Raw genomic sequence first — 21,510 nt, forward strand, 5'->3', positions numbered from 1 at the left:
AAACTCTCTCTGGGATGGGGCTTCAGTCTTCTTCGCTCAGTGACCAGCTTACTCCCAGGCAGCAAGATCTGTCATAGCTTAGCACTGACTTCTTTTTCAATATCCTTTCTCCAAGTTGGATATTTCAGATAACTTCTTTCTACAGTGCCTTTGTGACTAATGTTGACACACAAAACAATAAGAGCAATAAAATGACCCAAGGGTCAATAATCATGTCTTAAATTGAAATGACTCAGGCTTGAAACATGGGTGTACCAAAATACACACGTCTTATAGACCATCCTAGCATCTTCTTCTACATATTTCTTCTCCTGTTTTACTAATGAAATGCAGAATACAACAAGTAAGCCATTCTTGACTGTTGATATATTATTCAGCTACATTTATGTGGTCAATTGCTTTCAGGGCTAATAAGTAGAACACTGAACTTCAGTGCTTAGTTTCAGCAAGAACTGTTAACAGATGCATGTTAAGAACACCTAAGAATGTAAGAAGAGCTTGCTGGATTAGGCCAATGGCTCATCTAGTGCAGCATCATGTTCTTACAGTAGCCAACCAGAGGTTTGTGTGAAACATACAAGCAGGACCTGAGCACAAGAGCATCCTCCCCTCCTCCATTTACCAGCAACTGGTATTCAGAAGTATACTGCCTCCATCCAGGGAGAAAGAGTGTAGCCTTTGATAACTTCATCCTCTTTTAAAGCCATCCAAGGTGGTGACCACCACCGCCTCTTGTGGGAGCAAGTTCCATGCATAAGGAGGTTGTTGTGGTTGTTGTTTTTTGGTCAGTCCTGAATTTTCCAGCATTCAGCTTCATTGAATGTTAAAGGATTCTAGGGTTATGGAGACAGGTCAAAACTTTTCCCTATCCACTTTCTTCATACCATGTATAATTTTCTAAACTTCTATCATGTCACTTCTTACTCACCTTTTCTCTAAACTAAAAAGTCTCAAATGCTGGAACCTTTTATTGTAAGGGAGTTGCTCCATCCACTTCAGCAATTTGGTTGCCCTTTTCTGAACATTTTCTAACTCCACAAAATCCTTTTTTCAGGTAAGGTGACCAGAACTGTGCATGGTATCCCAGATATAGTTGCAGAAGGCATGTATTTTAACAACTAAAACAATCCATATCATTTTAATATTCTTATTTAATTTTAGTATAGAAACATTTAATTTAATCCATATTATTGGTTGTGAGACAAGAAGCTCTGGTCTGGAAGCTCCTTAGTATTTCCCAAGAAGCTTGAGTAATTATATTTAAATTAATCTGGAACCACAAAGAGAGTAAGATATTGGAAATTATCCCTGGTTCATCTCTAGAAGGGTCATTTTAGAGCTTATTACCAGGAATTAGTCAATAAATATGATCTTAATAATATTTTATAACTTATAATTTAATCTCTCCGCTATTATGTAAACTGTCATGAAAATAATCTTCATAATGGATAAACCAGAGTCCTGGTTAATGATACCAGCACTATTACAATTTATTCTAAATATATGAGCAATATGCCTGATGTTGATCCTTCTTTGAGCTGGCATGATGGTAATTAGCAAAATCATATTCCCACTTATTTCAGATTAACATAAATGATACATCCGTCTTCTGATTTTACAACTAACCATATGGTTTAATGCCAACGTTTTCATACTTGTCTTTATGCAATGCAGGTTAGGCAATCATTAAAACAGCTTTTCCTTACATTAGGCAATTGGGGTTGTTAAAGTATGGTAAAATAGTGTGGAGGAGTTCCTCTCAAAATACCATTGTTATTCAAACTCCTCTGTTAGTGAACAATCCAACCTTCCTCCTCATTAAACCAGGCTTGGGGTGGAGTGTCCTTCCGCCCAGTTCTGCTGCCTAAGCGGGCCCTCTGCAGGCTGCTGGTGCAACACTCCCCCTTCCAGCTGTCAAATGGATGGGTGGACAGGAGTGCTGTTGGCAGAATGCCCACCATTGATAGCAGATGGCCCTGAAGTGGGGCAATTAAAAGTCTGGTAGAGGAATGGGCAGAGCCAATTTGAAATCCATTAGCTCCTGAGCTGGTCACAGTGCTGTCATGTGACGGTATCAAGCCCAATGGTCCTGCTACCCCACTTTCTATGTGGTCCTGCTTCTCCACAGAGCACCGCTGTTGGGAATGGGAAATGATTGTGCTCATAATCTGTACTATGTTTCATTGCCAGGTGTAAGATATTTGACGACTGTCAATCAAAGGAAGAGGAATAGAGCAAGTTCTTTTCTGGTTCCACTTCATGCAGTGGTGGATGGCATAGTGGGTTCTGGGTGATTCTACCACTACAGCTTACTTGAAAGGGGAAGGGAGCCAATGGGGAGGTTGGTGGGTGCAAATGGACTGGCTGGCTGCTACTGGCTTTCTGACTTTATTCTCTATAGATACAGAATGATGCTCCATGTGCTGCAGGCAGCCTTCTTTCTTGGGATACTGCAGCTTTTTCCTGTGGTGTGTGTGCTTCGGTTATCACATCCACATAGCTCCTTCTGCTGCCTCCTACCCTGTAACTCATCCCCTTGAAGTTCTGCCCCTTCTCATGCATGTTGTCACTCGACTTTCCCCCTTCCCTACTATACTTTTCCCTTCCTAGCATATGTGACTCTGGCATCCTCATGCTTGCTCACTACTTGCACTTGTACAGTATCTTCATTTTCTTGCTGCAAACTCTTTTTCTTTATTGAATTTCTAAAGGGAATGCTTGTTGTTTTGCTGCTGCTTTTGTTCCTTATTTTCACTCTATGGGGATTTCTTCCTCTCCCTGCAATTTGTACTCCGTCACATTTTGTGGTAGGGAGGAAAGGGAAGTGATGGTCTAGAATTAGAACCTTTTCTCATTACAATCACTTTAATTAGTGCTACACTGATTAACAAAAGTTGAACTTCTTAAATATGGTCTCAATATTTATCATCATCATCATCAGGTTGTTTCACTGAAAAATGCAGACTGAACAAAATCTCCTCCATCTCTGCTAGAAAGTAATTTGTGAACAACACCTGTGAATGTTGTCATGGGCGGTGCTTCTTATATCACTTGACATTAAAATTATTTCCATATTTTATGGTTTGGTTTTATTTTTCTTGCAGAGACTCCAAAAGAGGCATTTTTTTACAAGATAATGTAGTAAAAGAATTTCCATTGACAGTGATATATGACGCTTTCAAATGTGGTAATGGGAAACATTTTTTGAGTAATTCACTCATCTCAAATGGTTAGGTATTAAAAGAGAAATGATTGAAATATGCATTCAAATACAGGACTAGGGATCTCAATGCTGGTAGAAATAGTAGCAAGCATAGTTGGGTTTCTCTAAAATAGTATTCATCTGCAGTGTGTATCACATTTGAACTTTTGGTTAGCTGCATTGAGTTTAATTGATTGTGAATTAATTAACACTCCAAAGAAGATGACTTTTTTCATGAGATAATTAATCTTAGTGAAAAATGATAAGTAGTGCAGCATAAGCCTAAGCAGATTTTCTAGATGTGCTTTTTTTGTTTAGTCTTGGTTGACAGCCTTTTTTCTTGTTAGATGAATTAGATGTCTAGAAATCTCCCTCTCTTATATTTATTTTGGCTTGGCAGCATATCGTTGTTATGGTAGCAATATTTCATAGCCAAAAGTGTTAATACTATCCATAAATTCCGTCCAATGATATGCAATAGTTGCCATCAATCATGACAAGTAATTGATGTTGATTGAATAAAATAAATGTGATGCTTTAGGAGGTTATGACCTTGTCATTTAACTTTATTGTATCTGTTTGGAATCACCTCTCTTATTTCTTTTCTTTTCTTTTCGAACTGGTGCTGTGCTTTAAGACACCCAATAATGCTTCTGTAGGAACCCACATAACTTTATAAATTCCTGGAAGTGAAGGTAAAAAAACTGCTAGTTTGCACTTTTTAGGCCATCAAATTGAATCAGTAGACAAAATGGCAGAGAAAAGCAAAATAGTCTGTTTCTTGCGGTGTTGTCTGTTTCAATGTTCTTATCCCTGATTTTCTAATTCAAAGCATATTGATTCTTTTTGCTAGGCTGGGTAACTATTGGCTGGGTGCTATTCATAAGAAGGAATTCTTGAATAACAAACAATATCAGAAGTGCCACACTTCAACTGATCTACTGGTAATTCGCACTGATGCCATCTTGTTTTACTCAATGAGATGAATATATTAGTGGCTAATAGTGAACTGGTCCCTTAATAATTTGATCTTCTAATTCCATTCTCATGTTGAAACTTCAAACAGTTTCTAAGAGGATTATTTGTGTGATCTTTGTATTGCAATTCTGAGTGCTGCTTATTAGTAAATGAAATAGTTCTCATAACAAACAATACTTCAGGGAGAGTACAACCACTTCCAAACCAGGCAGCTGACCAATTATCTGGATTCAGGAATTGAAATTAAATATAAAGCAAGCAGTGTTATATCCAATATGCTATGTAAGTGTGGAGGTCATAAGGACACACACGATCATCGCAACAATCTTGTGAGGTAGCTCAGACTGAGAGACATTGACTTCCTTAAGATCACTCCATGAGCTTAGTGATATTTGCTCTGAGTGATATTTGAAGCTCAGTTTCCCTGGATTTAGTTGAATGCTCTAGCCCAGAGCTTTCCAAACTTTTCTCTTTTGCCCTTTTAAAAAATATATTTTACATAACAAATTTAAATTCAAATTCAAACAAATCATTCACCTCTTCATTTAGGATTCCCTGAATCCTTTGACTTCCCTCTGCCCTTCCATGGTTACCATTATCAATCTTTTTTTCCAACTGCTTATCATATTTTCTCTAATTTGTTAAAAGAATAGTAATCCATTTTTCATGGTTTTTCATACATTATAAGCATTACTCAAATACTGCCAAGGTTTTTAGTTGTTTACAGTGTTCTCTTAATTTTCAGAGTTTTCCAAACTTTTCATGTTGGTGACACACTTTTTAGACATGCATCATTTTGTGACACAGTAATTCAGTTTTACTAGCAAACCAGAGGATAAATCGATCCTTTTCCAGCCTTGGGACAAGCATGGGGAGCGTTCACACAACACACCTACACACTAACGTGTTGTGACACACAGTTTGGAAAGTTCTGATCTAGCCACCACACCATGGTAGCTCTCTATTCGAAAAAAGGTCCTCAAAACTCTTTTAGTTCATGCATTCTGTTCTAGGTGGATTGAGACAATATAGTATGTAATGGGCTAATGTAGCTAATCACCTCCCCAGTTAGATAAAATAACTTACATTTTATGTTTTTCAGTATAGAAATATGAACGAGGCCTTACCTGCAGTACAGTTGAGCCCAATGGGTTGAATCCAGACTTTGTTCTCCACAAATGGAAGGGCTTTCATCCATGAAAGGCTTTTGATCTGTCTGATAAACCCTATTAGCAGAATGGAAGGGTGGGGCTATTTTTGTTGAGCGCCTTCCCTGTAGCTCCCTATATTATTGAATGTCTTCTCCAGAAGATCCTTCTGAAATAGTGTGATGCTGAGGCTGCAGGAGAAAGGGGAAATTGGTGAAACTTCCTCCCCTCTTTCTGTTAAGGGGAGCATCCTGAGTGGAATTCAATTCAGTGAATGTAACACAATGAACTTTTCTGTATGCTGCTTTATGTCTATTGTCCAATACAAGAAACTCTGAGTTCTCTGAAAGCTTCCAGTTGGTACAGAAACAAGCAACTTGAAGACTGGTGAATAAGCCTAATAACAAGACATGCATGGAGCAGTATGTTTGTGACTGTACTCCATGGGGAATTAGGAAATACTAAGGAGCTTCCAGACCAGAGCTTACAGTGACATTTAAATGCAAGCATCCTATTGAGCACTGCCTACAATTCTAATTTATTGGAAACATGTAAATTATTAGAAACAGCAAAATAAAGAATGCCAACTTCAGTTTAGGACCCATGCATTCTCTCTGGCAAGGTATATGACATTAAATCTGTTGGTTATCAATTTTAAGTCTTAGAACTTCATACATTATTTCTGTGCTGATGAGGGTACAATATGATTTCAGCATTGAAGAGTCATGGCATTGGAAACCAATATCTATATGAGAATTCTCAGGTTCACCAAAGGAGTGCTTGTGTGTCATGGTTCTCTCTCTAGGACCCAACATTTGGAGATTCATGGGACTATTTGCCCCAATGAGTCTACCAAGCCAAGGACTGCATCTTATATTGATAATGGTGCTTCAACATAAAATGAATTTAAACTTTATTGATGGTCTTACTAATTTATTTAGTAGATGCACTGTGAACTGGAGTGGAGATTTTCTTCTTACTATCTATCAATTCTACATTGCCATAGGCAACTGACATGCTGCTACTAATTTCAATTTATTAACTGCATCAGATGTTTTAGTAACAGGAAAGCTACAGTTCTCCCTTAGACAGAACAAGTAAAAAAATAAGTCATTTTTATTGCTGCTTGAAAATTTTCTGGGCAAATTAAGTACGGATTCTATTTTCTTTATACTGCAATCTTAGCAGTGTCAGATATCTATAAGTTAAAGCTGAGTAAGTATAGAATATTGCTTTGTTGTAGGAATGGAATGGGCCAATAAAATCTTGAGATGTGGGTAGGTATTTTGTCCTTGGTGTAGGAGTTTAGTTTTCTAAGCCAACACCAAAGGGTTTCATTGTCTCTTTCATGTTAGACTCAAAATATATCATTCAGACATCATTTAATATATCATTAAGAAGTTACTCTTCTTTGTATCAGTATAAAAATGGAACAGCATCATATCCCATCAGCACTTATATATGTAGATTTTCAGGTGCAATTCTTTCATCACAGTTATGTGGAAAAATTGATAGTGGAAACTTGAATCATGGGAGGATGATAATGCTTCCTTTGTGATCACGTGTTTATGTTTGATTCTGTATTCTGTATAATGATTTCAGATCAGAGGCAGAATTTGCAATCCCATCTAGTCAGGATTAATTGGTACCTTGGCATCTCCTGCAGCTCCATCAATGACATTTGCTGAAACAGGAATGTTTTGGACCTGTGCTGAGTTTTATAAAACTGGAGTGCTAGTTTGGGATCCTCTGGGGTCAGGGTATTTATGAAAATGTAAATTGCTGAGTTTGGGAGCTGTTTCAGATACGCCAGAAGAGTTTGTAGCTAATTTACAATTTCAGCTCTGCCCACCTAACTCAACCCTCTTCCCTAGCCTTCATCCTTTTTGTACTGGATTATTCCATTCCCCCCACCCCCTCTTCCTAGAATAGTAAAAACAAAAATGCCATGCATTTACATAACTATATAAACTATAGTTAATTTAAACTTTATTGTGTTTCTCTAAGATGTAGATTATCACTGTTTTATTCCCATACAGCAGGGGTGGGGAACCTCGGACCCAGAGGTCAGATGCAGCCCTCCAAGCTGTAGCCCACAGCACTCTGCCCAGGCCACACCCCGTCCCCAGCCACACCCCTCACTGGTCCTGCTTTGCTCCGTTCTTTTAGTGTTTTTGCCTGGCTACAATGTGACCTCGAACTCCGATGATGCCCCTTCCTTGCCTGGGTAGAGGATAGAGAGGGGTATGTTGGCCTTGTGTAGAAAGCAGCTTGCTGTACAAAGATAACATTTACATCAAACATTCCACCCATTTTTCCTCTGGCCACTGGCATGTGGTTCCTGGATTGCTGCCCGGAAAGAAATACTGCCCTCAGGCTGAAATATGTCCAACACCCCTGTACAAGACACCACCTGATATCTATCTCCCTCCAAGAACCTTGAAATTATTCTGAGGGTTGCTGAGCATAATCGCAAATCTTTTATTTAAGGACTTGCCTGCCAATCAATCAATCTTTCTCTTTTTCTATAATAAATTTGTATATTCTTTTATTCTAAGGTTGTCTGTTGAGGGATTGCTAATTCCTTTTAGTCTGGTATTAGGGAAATGTAATTTGCCCCATTGTGTCCAATGGGATTTACTCCAGGGTTTACAGGATTGTCTCTGTAGACTGTTATGGTTGTCTTCACCCTTGGTACTGCTGGGTGACTGGACAACACGGATGGGTCTGCTACCGGAATGGAATAAGCAAGCGTCAGCTGCATGTCACAAGTCAATGGAGATCAAATAACAGGGAAATTGGATCAGAGGCTAAGCAACAGATATAGAGGATGTGATCAGGGCACTTGAGTTGCCTGGGTAAAGATTAAAGGTGCTTGTAATCGAGTGAAATCAAAGGGTTGAGAAATCGAGAGTGGGTGTCTACTGCAAATGTTGAAGTGCCTTAAGATACAGATTTGGTAATCTCTGTTTAACTGACTGAAAATAAAAAATATCAACTCTGTCTGTCCATTTTACACTTACTACTGAACCTCTAATTAGATAAACACTCTTTGTATTTAGTGAAATTATTTGCAAATACAACAGAAAGGTTTGATGCCTTCTTTGTGTGTATCAGTGAAGTACAGAATCATAGAATCTTAGAATTGTAGATCTGGAAGGGACCCCAATGTTCATCTAGTCCAACCCCCTGCAATGCATAGGGTAGTGCAACCCTATATTCAGTATGACATCATGAAAATGAGGCACCTAGACTTTGTTTAACTATTGTAGTAATGCTTTGAAATAAACAACTGTTCACACAGGGCTGAAGTGTAATTCTAGGATATCTATAAAATCTGCATTTTTTTAGTTTATAAGTGGTACTTTCAGCAAAAGCCTCATAAATATTTAAAAGATTTTTCACTAAACATAAATGCAGATTAATTAAATGGAATATAGAATACCTTACTGCATGTATATAAAATATAATTTATTCTAAAGCACATTTGACAACTAATACTTTTTAAAATATAAGTTGTTGGCAATATAATAGCAGCCTTTTAGAAATACTAAATATAAACATGCAAATGTATGTTATTGTAAATACAGTAAGTTTCTTATTTCCATATTTAAACCTAGAAAAAATCACCATATTAAAATATGCATGTAATCTTCCTTTGACTTTTTTATATTACTGATGATACTGTACTAATTACCTGTTAAATCATACCTGCAGTCATCCTTGCAAGTATGGCTGCTTTTCTATGATAGCTGGAGTTGTTTTTCCATGACGTTTTCCCATATGACTTGAGAGTTCATTTGAAAGCCGCAACCATGTGGGAATGATCAAGTGACTTCCTTAACTTCCTCCCATGGGAATGCTATTTTGCATTCTATTGACCCAAATGATTGCCCCACCAACCTGTTGTCTCATTCGACACTGTGCTCTCCTCAGCATGTGGGGACGAACCAGTTTCCACGCAGACTGGGGTTCTTATAATGAACATTTACTCAAACGTTCCTAATTAATTTCAAATTCAGTGGCTTTATGTTGGTATCACACCACTTTAAAGAAGACGATGACTTTAAAGCCTGCTGCAGAATGTCATTGGAACTCCAGATCATTAGCATAATTGCATACATGGATAGCTGGCACTGGTGCATACTTGAGGTTTCCAACCCCTATGGTTGTAATTTCATGGGCAGTCATTTAATTTTATCCTGATTCTAATTTTTAAGCTGTATTTTAATCAATTGTTTGTGTTTTAATGTATTTGACATTTGATGTTAGCTGCCCTGAGCCCAGTCTTGGCTGGGAAGGGCGGGGTATAAATAAAAATTTACTTACTTTAGTTGTTGGACTGCCAGTTAGAGTGTTGGACCTGGGTTCAAATTCCTACTGAGGCATGAAGCCCACTGGGTGACCTTGGACCAGTCAGTGTGTCACCACCTTGAGCTCCTGTGTTGATGTTTGCGTGCCCAGAATAGGGTGTCAGAGCAGTAAATGGCAGAGGCTTTGATGGGTTGAACAATGCCACAACTTTTATTTTGGTTACAACAACCATGGCAGAGTGCAAGATCTATTCAATGTGCAGCCCCCTTGCTGTCCAATGTCCACAGCCCCTAGCAGATGGGCTGAAGTATATAGGCCCACATCAGCATAGTCTAGTCCCAAGCAGCTTGGGAGTGCTGCAACCCAGCACAAGGCAACATCCCACTATCCCTTAAGGCAGTGTTTCCCAAACTTGGGTCTCCAGCTGTTTGGGGACTACAACTCCTACCATCCCTAGCTAGCAGGACCAGTGGTGAGGGATGATGGGACCTGTAGTCCAAAAACAGCTAGAGACCCAAGTTTGAGAAACACCGCCTTTAAGAAGATCTTCCACTGGGGAGCGGGGAGCTGATCCCTTGCTTTACTCAACAATAGATCTTGGCCAATGCCTCTACTGCTAAGGGAAATTGTGAAAGAAAAATATATATCAATATCATATAGCACTGTTACTATAAGGAATGCAAAAAGCCCACAGGTAAAAGTAACCAGTGTCTGACTAATACCATAGCACAGTGTATCTTGAGGAACAGACAAAACAGCAAAATGAACCAGATAAACAAAAACAAAGCACAACCTCTGTAACTAGGGAATGAGACTGGGGAAGTCTTTATCACACTGGGCTGGGCCTATTTTACTAGACCATGAGCCAACCAGAGAAAAGCTAATCCACTCCCAGGCCTGCCTCCCCTCCCCTGGGAAGCCAAGCTGAAGCCAATTACCCACCTGAAGTTGGGCTTGTCCACATTCCAACCCAGCTGTTTCTCATTGCTGCAGTGCCTGTGCAGCCATGCTTGTTTGAAGTCAAACAGCAGTGTTTCCCACCTTCACTGTGCTTGGGTGCAATTTGGGAATTTCCAGGTAAGGTGGGAAATTGGGTCATACAACTGTATCTAGAGTTTCATTCCAGAAATTTGAGTGTCTTCTTTTTTGTAGTTTTTCTGAGCTGTCCATGTATTGCATATATTAGATCAGCCTCTATTTTAATTGAATGCTAATACAGTTCTGTGCTTTATTAAATACTGCTTACATATCAACATTCTGGGGGAAAATATTTGAAGTGCTTAATTTATAATGTGCCTGTAGGTTTGAAAACATCTCATATAGGAATTATTTTTAGTTTGTTGGTCTACAGAAATTGTTTTGATGGAGTATTGTCCTTATTAATTTGTGGTTGTAGTTCCCTGCTTCAGCTGAAATTTAGATTAAGCTATGGAAAACCTTATAATAATTAGTAAGTATTCAGTGTAACAAATGGGTTCCCCCCCCCCTAGCCACATATGTTTGGATAAAATAATTATTCTGAATCAAAAGTACAAGCAGCAGGTTTCCAAGGGCAGTTATTTATCTTTACTGCAGTTTTGCAGGCATGATTCATAGTGGTTTTAGAACTAAAAAATGTTTTAGAAGGTAGAATTATGGATGTTAGGATCCCATGGGTGTTTGTGTTTATTTGTTTGAACTGCACAAACAAGAAAAAAAAATCTAGGCTACAATTCAGCACAAAAATCATGTGGTCTCCAGTGACACTTTATCCTGACCGTATTCACACACATGCAAGTACCTCTCTTGACTTCTCTTTTCGTGATTATTTAATGCTTCATAACTCACACAGCTGAATGTATGATTCCACTGGGAAGTATTGTGCTCATGATAATGTTTGAAAGTTCAATCTTTAGTATTTGATCTGTGGTGCATATTCAAAGATGCATGTCACTGAATGGTGTTATACTCATTAAGTGACAATAAACATGTACTTGTGAACTGGAACAAAGAGTACTAACAGCTAAAGATAGCACAGTTTAGCACAGACCAAGCCCACTTATGCAAGCGTGCCATGTCAATTTAGACAATGGGATATCTAACATCATGAATAAAAGTTTTCTTCTCCCCAAGTTTTCCAAATGTATCCCATGACGGTGCTCATGTCTACTTTTTCTCCTTGTTTCACAGGTTTTTCATTACTCGTATACGGCTTCATATGTGATATATAACATACGTACGAGGTAAGATGGTGTTATATCGATGCTGTTCTGTGCCATGTAATGGTGCAAATGTGTTCAAGTAAAATGTTTACCTTTTTTCAAGGGAAGTTTGGGAGTTAAACCCTCCGGAGGTAGAGGATTCAGTTTTACAGTATGCAGCATGGGGTGTACAAGGCCAGCAACTGGTAAGACAAATAATTTTCATATTTATCTGCGGTTGTGCTTTAAAGGGGCTGTTAACTGGGGGGGATAAAATATAAAGGAATGATGGTTATTATTATGGATTTCTAAGCATTTAGTCCTTTTATATGTTCTAATCCACTTGAGGTTTCCTTTCAAATAAGGATCTACTGCACAAACATTTGAGAATAAGGAGACAAAACACTAGATTTCAGATTAAATAAACAACTTTATTCATTAATTAACCCGCAATAGGTTGTGATATATATACCTATCTACCAGCATCCCCATGAACTTGTGATGTAGTTGGCTGAATGGCACCTCTGCCCACACAGCAAGCCACGTATCCATCACACCTCACACATCCAGTGACCATCCCTTTGGGCTTATTATTTTTTCTTGTTGAAGTAGACAAGCCCCTGTCCTTATTTTGAGCTCAGTAGCTCTGAGAGACAAGTCTAGGGATTCCACATTTACTGTCTAAGTGACATCTCTTGAGTGCTTCAATAGCAGCCTTCAGCTCTTCTGCATTGCTCGGTCTCATGTCTCTCATCTGTCTCTTGTTAATGCCCCATAGATTCTCTATGGGGTTCAGGTCAGGCAAGTTTGCTGGCCAATCAAGCACAGTAATCCCATGGGCATTGAACCAGGTTTTGCTACTTTTGGCAGTGTGGGTAGGTGCCAAAGTCCTGCTGGAAAATGAAGTCAGCAACCCCATAAAGCTCATCTGCAGAAGAAAGCATGAAGTGCTCCAAAATCTCCTGGTAGACGGCTGCGTTGACCTGTGTTGACCCTGAACTCAATGAAGCACAGTGGACCAACACCAGCTGATGACATGGCTTCCCAAATCAACACAGACTGTGGAAACTTCACACTGGACTTCAAGCATCTGGCATTGTGTGCCTCCCCATTTTTCCTCCAGACTCTGGGTCCTTGGTTTCCAAATGAGATGCAAAAGCTGCTCTCATCAGAAAAGAGATTTGGTGAACCATGTCATCAGCTGGCCCAATCCCAGCTTTCTTGCCATCCAACAACGTTTTTACAAGTTCTTTTGCAGGGCTTGTTGTGAAATTAAGTCCAAATGTTGAAAAGAAAGGAATGCCCATCAATGGAGGCGGGTAGGTCAAATATTTTATTGAGGTGGGCCGAAGGGACCTGGGCCCTTAGGAGTTGGTGAAAACACACACATATTCAAAAATGAGTATGTTTTATTGTTGCCTTGGGTTGTGATCTTGGAGCTGGGCACACACATGCAGCTTCTGATAAGAGACAGAAATTTTCTAATAGTCTATACAGTCAAGCACTTGGTAAGGATATACTGCTTCATGTATCGTTAATCAAGACTGCATGAATGGTGAAAAATGCCTCTGGTTAGGAAGTATCACATTAAACAAATAGGGGCAGGAAACGGTGCTGAAGGGAGAAGTAATTGCATCCATCTGGAACATGATTGGTAATGTTTAAATAATTAACTATGCTAATTTATCAATACATCAGAGCATAACGACAAAATTAAATATGTCGGAAATATGAGGAGAGCAGCTAACTGAAGCATGCACTCTTGACAGAAAGGCAGGTAAAAGTACAGAAGGCATAAAGGTTTCCCTATATATGCTGCAAGATGTTACCAGGAAGAGTGGGCTTATTTCTTCACACTTGGCTATATAACACAGGCAGCTAACAATATAATGGAACATAACCAAGAACACCCCTTGTGACTGTTGCTTCATCAAATTGCACATCCCTGAAACATTTGAAAAAGACTGTGTGTGTGTGTGTAAAAGCACTGGAAGCAAAGAATGATTTTGTCTAATTGTTACATATGGAAGGGTAGGGAAATATTTGAACAGATAAACAAGATGGCTAGGAATTAAGATTCCTGGGGGGAAAGAAGGCTAATGTCATGCATTTTGGCTAAACGTATACTTGGAATCATAACCTTATACAATTGTCTAAGAGGTGCACAGTTGTGTTGGTGTAAAATAGCAGCTTGTGATACTGTAACAGTGCAGTATGACCCATTTTAAAAATTGTTTGGGTGAATATAAAACTTTAGCAAAATGTGTATCTAAACTAGTTAAGCAGGATTCACCTAACCAAGTCCCATCGGCGGAAGTGCCACAGGAGGATATCCATTTGCGCAATGGAGCTTCCTCCTCCCTCTGTGCACTCCAAAATTAGTTCTGGTAACTGAATCCTGAGCCAAAACTGAAACCAGATGTTAAGAGTACTTTGGTAAAGGGGTCCAAGTAAAAACATTTGTCCAAAGGCCCAGACAGGGGTTAACAGGCTTTAAAATGTCACAAGTGGTGGTGTAGCAGGTCTGCCTTCATTTGATCTGAACACAGGAGGATCCCTTAACCCAGAATCAACCCTAAAGGAGCAATCAACCAGCAATTGGGCTAGGACTTACACCTGTGGTCAAAAAAGTTGTGGCTATATTTATCTCAAGCTCTTTTCCTATCTTTACTGGTATTCTCACACCGCCTGCCCCCCGTGAACCCGGGCTCACTGCGCCTGGTCTTACAATCCAGACAACCAGCTTTTATACGTATATGTTGGTAAGTTACCACTTGGCAAATGGTAATGCCACATTAAGCTATGGTTTCTCCATGTTACCTGCTCTTTGGTCTTTGGTTTTGTTTGCTAGCAAAGGGGAGTGGGGACAACTTAGAAGATGTGTTGCAGAAAGTATTGTCACTTTTTAGGGAACACTAATAGCTCAGTTGTCCCCAAAGCAAGTTTTCAAGGAAACAGTTAGCTTCTTCCCATCTTCACTCCACTGTGCTGAGGCAGTTGCTGAGTTACAGGGAAGGCAATAGCAAGACAGGTATATGCTATTTGCCTTCTGTATATTGTCTCTGTTGGGAAAGATGGAGGGCACAAGGAGAAGGGGACGACAGAGGATGAGATGGTTGGACAGTGTTCTCGAAGCTACCAGCATGAGTTTGACTAAACTGTGGGAGGCAGTGGAAGACAGAAGTGCCTGGCGTGCTCTGGTCCATGGGTCCAAGAGTCGGTCATGACTAAACGACTAAACAACAAATATTGTCTCAGGAATGGGATCTTTTCCATCCTTCCAATCTTCCTTTATCCTAAAAAAGAAAGCATATATTTCTTCTGGTGCGAGTTCTGGCTTCTTCCAAGAGCATTCGTGGTCTCTCAAACATTTAGGCTTTTCATTGGTGTTGCATATTTATTTTCTAAACTCTGATTTTGTGAAAAGAATTAATTCTGCGTTTATTATTTTTTTTAAGTTTGCTTTTCTATTAAATCAGATCAACACATGCTATATTACAGTCAAACAAAGGATAATAAGAAAGGAATAGCATAAATATAAGACATATATAGGTGAATAAATACAAATACCAGCTTTTCAGGCAGGGGTGGTAATTTAAATTGGGAAAACAACACTGGAGGAAAGGGTTCACTTAAAAAAAAAATATATATCCCAATGCAATTGCTCCATTCCAGTTTGGAAAATTGGATTAGAAGAAACACCCAGAAGCAGATATGAATATTTGTCTCTCAGAGAGATAAACCACAAGCCTGAGTTTTAATGTAATGCTAAGCCAAATGATGGCTTTGGTCCAGTAGTACAGGAGCAGTTCAGTAGGAGGAGCAAAACAGCCGTGAATTTTCCTGTTAGTAACCACATTCTCATGCCCCTATGTTTAGCCATGATTTGGCTTAATGTTAGCTGAAAACCAGGTCTACTTCTGTTCACTTTTTAAATCTTTGGAAATTCTCCAACTAACCTGTGTAAAAGGTTTAGCTTCCCTGATTCTTGCATTTGCTTGCATCCTTAGGAATCATGGTGGAATAGCACTCTGGATAAATCGCTTCATTGTAGAAGCTTAATTCCTATTAGTTATATAACATATTCCAACTTTCAAAATATAGTTATCACACAATTCAACATATCTGGTGTGTGTTTTTTGGGAAGATACTGAGTTACATGTTTATATCACCATAATTAGTATTTAGTACCCTTGGAATTTTTAGCATACTCTGATGGGATTTTTTAAAATTTATTTGCAATGTAAAGAGCGGGAAATATGACAAAGTTCACGAGCCAAGTGGGAAATTAATTAATGATAATGAAGCCTCTTTATAAATAAATATTTTAAAGGTGCTATTTTTATTTGTATTTTTTTTCAAAGCCTTTTGCTAAGCTGCTAGATGAAACAGCATTAAATCATGAATAGAACTATCAAAAGATTTCCTGAATATTTATTTTTCATTCTTGTCCTAATGAGACAAATAGTAATAGCACTGACAGAAAGATAAAATGCTTATTGAATATATTATGAAAACCATGTGTTGATAACTGAGTTGTAATTAGGAATCAACCCCAGGAATTTTTTTTTTAATGGATGTGGGTAAAAAGTTTCCAGCCATGCTGCCTAATTGCATTTGTGTGCACTTGTCTTTATATGTGACTTATTGTGGCATCTGAGGGATTATTTGTGAGAAAAATGCATGGTTACATTCCGAAGGCTCATCTAATAAGAACCCTTAAGGAGTCTGCAACTGTTCCTTTCAGATACATCAAAGCCAGTTTGGTGTGAATTCATCATTTACTTACTTAATTACCAGAGTTTCACATTTTAATATAAGCATTGACTTTCACAAGAAAATAACACAAAGCAAGCAGATCCTGTAAAGAGCAATACCTTGTTGTAGCAGCAGAAATTCTGCAATTCCAGCAATTCCTACTTTGGGAGGCTAAATCTGTGTAGCTGCCATTGCAGAGGGAAATCAGCTTTGAACGTGGACTTTGTTGCATTCTTTAGAGACCTGATTTCATTTCTGCATTGATTCTTGCCCCTTCACTGCCTCAATTCTTTCAAACTGTGTCATTAAATACTTCCTAAATTTGGCAGGGTGGGTCACTGAATTCCAAGCTAGGTGGGTTTTCCTCCCTGAGCAGCAAATGCATGTTCAAACCACAATTAAATGCAAAAAGTTGCATCTGCATGACTAACTCAGAGCATCCCCCCATAAACAGTATTTTTATTTTTATTTGCTTCAAACTGCATGCCATACATTGTCTCCTTTATAATGATGGCTGTGTTTTGGCTATAACAACAGTGGCCTGTCTCATATCGAATTCCAAAGATTTGGAGTATATTTACTTGCACAAGCAATTCTGAGACCACCTGGGACTTGCTTTATGTTAGTTCTTGCCACAACTCAGCTTATTCAAAAGTATGTCTGTATGTTGAGGGTGGGGAGAGACATTTCTAGCTGTGTTCTGATGAATATGTGTCATTCCATGTCCTGGATATGCGTAACCAATGAAACACCAACTGAGATGTAATAGTCCTCTAGGTAATGTGCAGTTGTAAAAATTATAATGCTAAAGCACAAGTGTCAGATAGATAATGGCATTGCTGCAACTCAAGCAGAGCAGAGATAATACAGAGCCCTTTTCCATTTTCTTAAGATTCTATATGCCACACTTATCCTAGCCACATTTAGGGGTTTTGCCCAATGAGCTGTGATAGACTAATGAGATTCTGAGAAAGAAACAAAGTACCTTTAATGAACCTATCTGAATACACCTCTCCCACTCCCATATATTTTATGTTTTTGTCTTAATTAAGGACTCCCACTGTGACAAGCTGTAATTGTATCATTCACATTGCTTAGAAGAAGTACCACCTCTGGTGAATGGGTGAAATAATTGCTGGTATTTATTATGATTGTGCATTGTTATGATAGTTGTGTCACTGTCAATGTTATATGTAGGTTTTGAACACAAAACCTACAAGACATGGACAAGTTTTCTGCTCTCTCTGTATTTCTGAAGCAAGGGGAAGATTTGATGATCACACTCCTTTTTAAGGTTAACCTTTTAGATCACTAGGATTTGATGACATGTTTCAGAAGTTAAAAAGCCCTTCAGGATATTTTTATTTATTCATTTATTTTATTATTATTTGTATCATTTATACCCCACCCTACATCCAGAGATTTTGTGACCGGTGAAAAGAATATCGGTCTTAAAATGTACACTCCTTAATAATTAAGAGCAGAATAAAATGCACCTAACAATTCATCACAGAAACTGTAAAAGAACACTGTCTTTCCAGCTGGGCATTATTAACTTTCAAAGGTATGACTGAAGAGCCACATTTTAAGGTACATCTGAGTGAAAACAGAGTAGATACTTGCTAAATTTCAAAGGGGAGAGCATTCCACAATTAAGGTATCACATTTTTTCCTGTTTATGGTGCTTTTTTATTATTATGAGGAATACTTTGATTATAAATAAGGATATGATGGGTTGCCCCAAATATATTAAGGATGAATGTCGAGCATTCACTTCGGTCTTAAGATAAAGGTTGTAATTCTGAGGGTATAGGATATAACAAATCCAGATTCAGATTATAAACATTCAGATTCAGAATCTCATCTGATTCAGATTCAGAATATAGCTTCTTTGGAATTTCAGCTTTAATTGTATTGATGTATGTTTCCAGCCTGGAACAGAAAAGCTTGAAAGTGCATGTCAAGTGATGGCTGAAAGCTTAGTAATGAAAGTTGTGATCTACACAGCCAGCCTTCCTTTGTCTCTTTATCTTTTACTCTCCCTTGTCTAGCATGGCATATGTATTCAATTAGTGATGCAAGGAGTGAATGTCTGGACTGTGGATGCAGTGGTTGATCAGCAGAGCCTAAGTGGTCACATCAGCAGGTTTGGATTGCTGGCTTAGGCTGTGATTCTATACACATTTCATTAGAACTCTGTTTAATTGAACTCAGGGGAGTAGCATCTGAGTGCATGTCTAGAATTATCTGCACATATTAAATACAGGTGGTGGCCATTTTGTGTGGGGGTTCTGTTTCCGACCCAGGTGTGCATCAGCGGAGTGTACATAAGTGTGACCCGCCCCTTTATACTCCACCCTGCCCCCTTCTGGGTCCCAAAGGACCTGGACGTAAGCAATCATGCTTCAATTGGACATGCCTAAAATGGTTACCACCTGTAAAAAAAGTTTGGTCCCTTCTTATTTTGTTACATTGTGTTTATAATTTGATACCCACTTACCTTGGATTAAGCTTCATGGAACTCAAGATGACTTCAGCATACTTCTGAATATATACTTCAGAGTATATGTGTATAGGATTGCATGGTAAAGAAACATGTTAATAATTATTCCAAACTTCAAAGAAATTCATGTTTTATCTCAATGTTGAGCATTGCATATTGATGACCAGGACAACATGATTCTTGTCCATTTACTTGTGATGGATTAATTTCATCCACTCTTTTTGAGGTTGGCTCAATTATATACACAGGAACAGGAAAAAGAACAAATGGATATGCAACTAGCTCATATGGGAAAACATCTTGAAGGCTTTAAATCATTCAGCTAATTAGCTGGCAATATCACATCAAGGAGAGATGTCATATAGGCTAGACTTTTAATGTAATGGGAGCTGAAGAATTGGATGTTTAGTTATTCGTGTCATGGATGATAGAGAAGCTGATTACCTGAATATAAGCAGGATATCCTGACAACATTTATTCCTGGAAATCAACATGGAGTATATTTCACTTTGTAACCATCCAGTAATTTCAATAATAAAATGATCTTCATCATGTTGCAGTGGACTTCACCATTTAGATTTGCCATGGTACGTTGGCCTTGTTCAGTTCACTTTCTTTTGATGTTCCTATTTGTTCTTCATTTTTAGGAAAATGGAAGAGTCCAAACTAAACAATGAGATCCTTTATTACACGTCTTTCAGTATTTACACTCTTGGGGTGACAATATTTTTACTGACCCTTTTATATTTTTTGCGCAATCCACATTCTGTATAAAACTAGATTTTAGTCTGATGGAACCAAAGATTCTGCCGCTTTATTTTGACTTAATAAATACCCATTTTGTGAACATTTTACCTGCCTGTGAAATGTGCTCCCCTTCAGTGATCTTTTGGGTTGATTTTTCACCACTGTTTGACACACAACTTCTTTTCAGCACTTTGCTGCATTTTTCTGTGGGCCCAGTACTAGTCCTGTTTTACAATATTATATAATACGCAAAAGTTAAAAAATATAAGAAATAAGACAATAAAATAAACAAGCAGGACTGACAAGAATACAAGATTAATATTCTCAGCAATATACTATGGTTAGAATATTCCCATATGTTTATTGCAAATCACACAAAAAAGTTTCAGTGAGGTGTGAATTCTTGTGTACTCTCTACATCAAGACATCAGACATTTGTTATTATCTATTAGTCTAGAACATTAAGTTTAAGGAGGTTATCAAACCTGGTGTGCAGAGGGTAAATTGTCACAAAACCTACTGATCCTTGAAACGTACAATGAATAATTCCATTATCTTTGATGGTGCATTGTACTTATCCAATTGCAATCCTCTTTTCCCATCAATCAGCTGATAAAATGCTGACACTGACCTTTAAAGCCCTAAATGGCTTGGGTCCAAAGTACCTCAGCAAGAGTCTGAATAGTTTTTACTGCATTTGTGACTTTTGTATTGAAAGCCATTTGGTGGGAGTAATCTAATGGATGGAACAGTGTGATAAAAAATCTTTCTCCTCTGCCATCAACCTAGCTAAATTCACACTTACACTCAGCCTAGGAATCCCAAGGGCCTCTTCAGTGCTTTTGATGCTGTGCAAAAGCCTATGCCTATTCCTCCCTCACTTTCTGCATACCCTCCAACATTTTTCTGATGAAAATAGGGAGACGTCCCATTGCATAATGATAATTTTACTATTGATACCCCACACATCTTATTGAGTTGCCCCTGCACTCTAGGCAGCTTCCTATATTAAAAACATAATAAAACATTAAACATAAAAAACATCCTTATACAGTGGTACCTCGGGTTACATACGCTTCAGGTTACAGATGCTTCAGGTTACAGACTCCGCTAACCCAGAAATATTACCTCGGGTTAAGAACTTTGCTTCAGGATGAGAACAGAAATCGTGCTCTGGCGGCACGGCTGTAGCAGGAGGCCCCATTAGCTAAAGTGGTGCTTCAGGTTAAGAACAGTTTAAGAACAGACCTCCGGAACGAATTAAGTTCTTAACCTGAGGTACCACTGTATAGGGCTTCCTTCAGACAGCTCAGGTGTTGGATAACTCCATACCCTCCAATATTTCTTCAATGAAAATAGGGGTATCCTAAGGAAAAGCGGGACATTCTGGGATCAATTCAGAAACCGGGATGGCTTCTCTAAATCAGGGACATCCCTGGAAAATAGGGACATTTGGCAAGTCTGTCTCTGCTCAACATTTTGCCGCCTTCAGTGCCTAAATACAACCCATCTGTATTGACCTCCTGAAAAGGAATATGACTTTCAGCCATTTTTGTGCTTAATTTTGGGTTCAGTTTTGCTCAGTTTGACTGTGTACTGATGTTCCCCTACTGGGAACAGGCACACAAAGCCAAGTGCAATGTGTGACTGATTGAAAGCCCCTTTGCAAACGGCTCTGCG

General features: G+C 38.6%; 1 protein-coding gene across 3 annotated transcripts in view; it reads left to right on the top strand.

The window, feature by feature from the left end:
* DPP10 (dipeptidyl peptidase like 10) overlaps positions 1-21,510 on the top strand; it is a 552,775-nt gene that overhangs the window by 471,800 nt on the left and 59,465 nt on the right. For all 3 annotated transcript variants that reach the window (XM_083582231.1, XM_083582230.1, XM_083582232.1), the window contains 2 exons: positions 11,812-11,864; positions 11,947-12,028. In XM_083582231.1, the coding sequence (XP_083438357.1) occupies positions 11,812-11,864; positions 11,947-12,028 (135 nt within the window). The remainder of the gene's footprint in view (positions 1-11,811; positions 11,865-11,946; positions 12,029-21,510) is intronic.

This window comes from Podarcis filfolensis (assembly GCF_964270895.1).
Source record: "Podarcis filfolensis genome assembly, chromosome: 1".
Classification (NCBI taxonomy): domain Eukaryota; kingdom Metazoa; phylum Chordata; class Lepidosauria; order Squamata; family Lacertidae; genus Podarcis; species Podarcis filfolensis.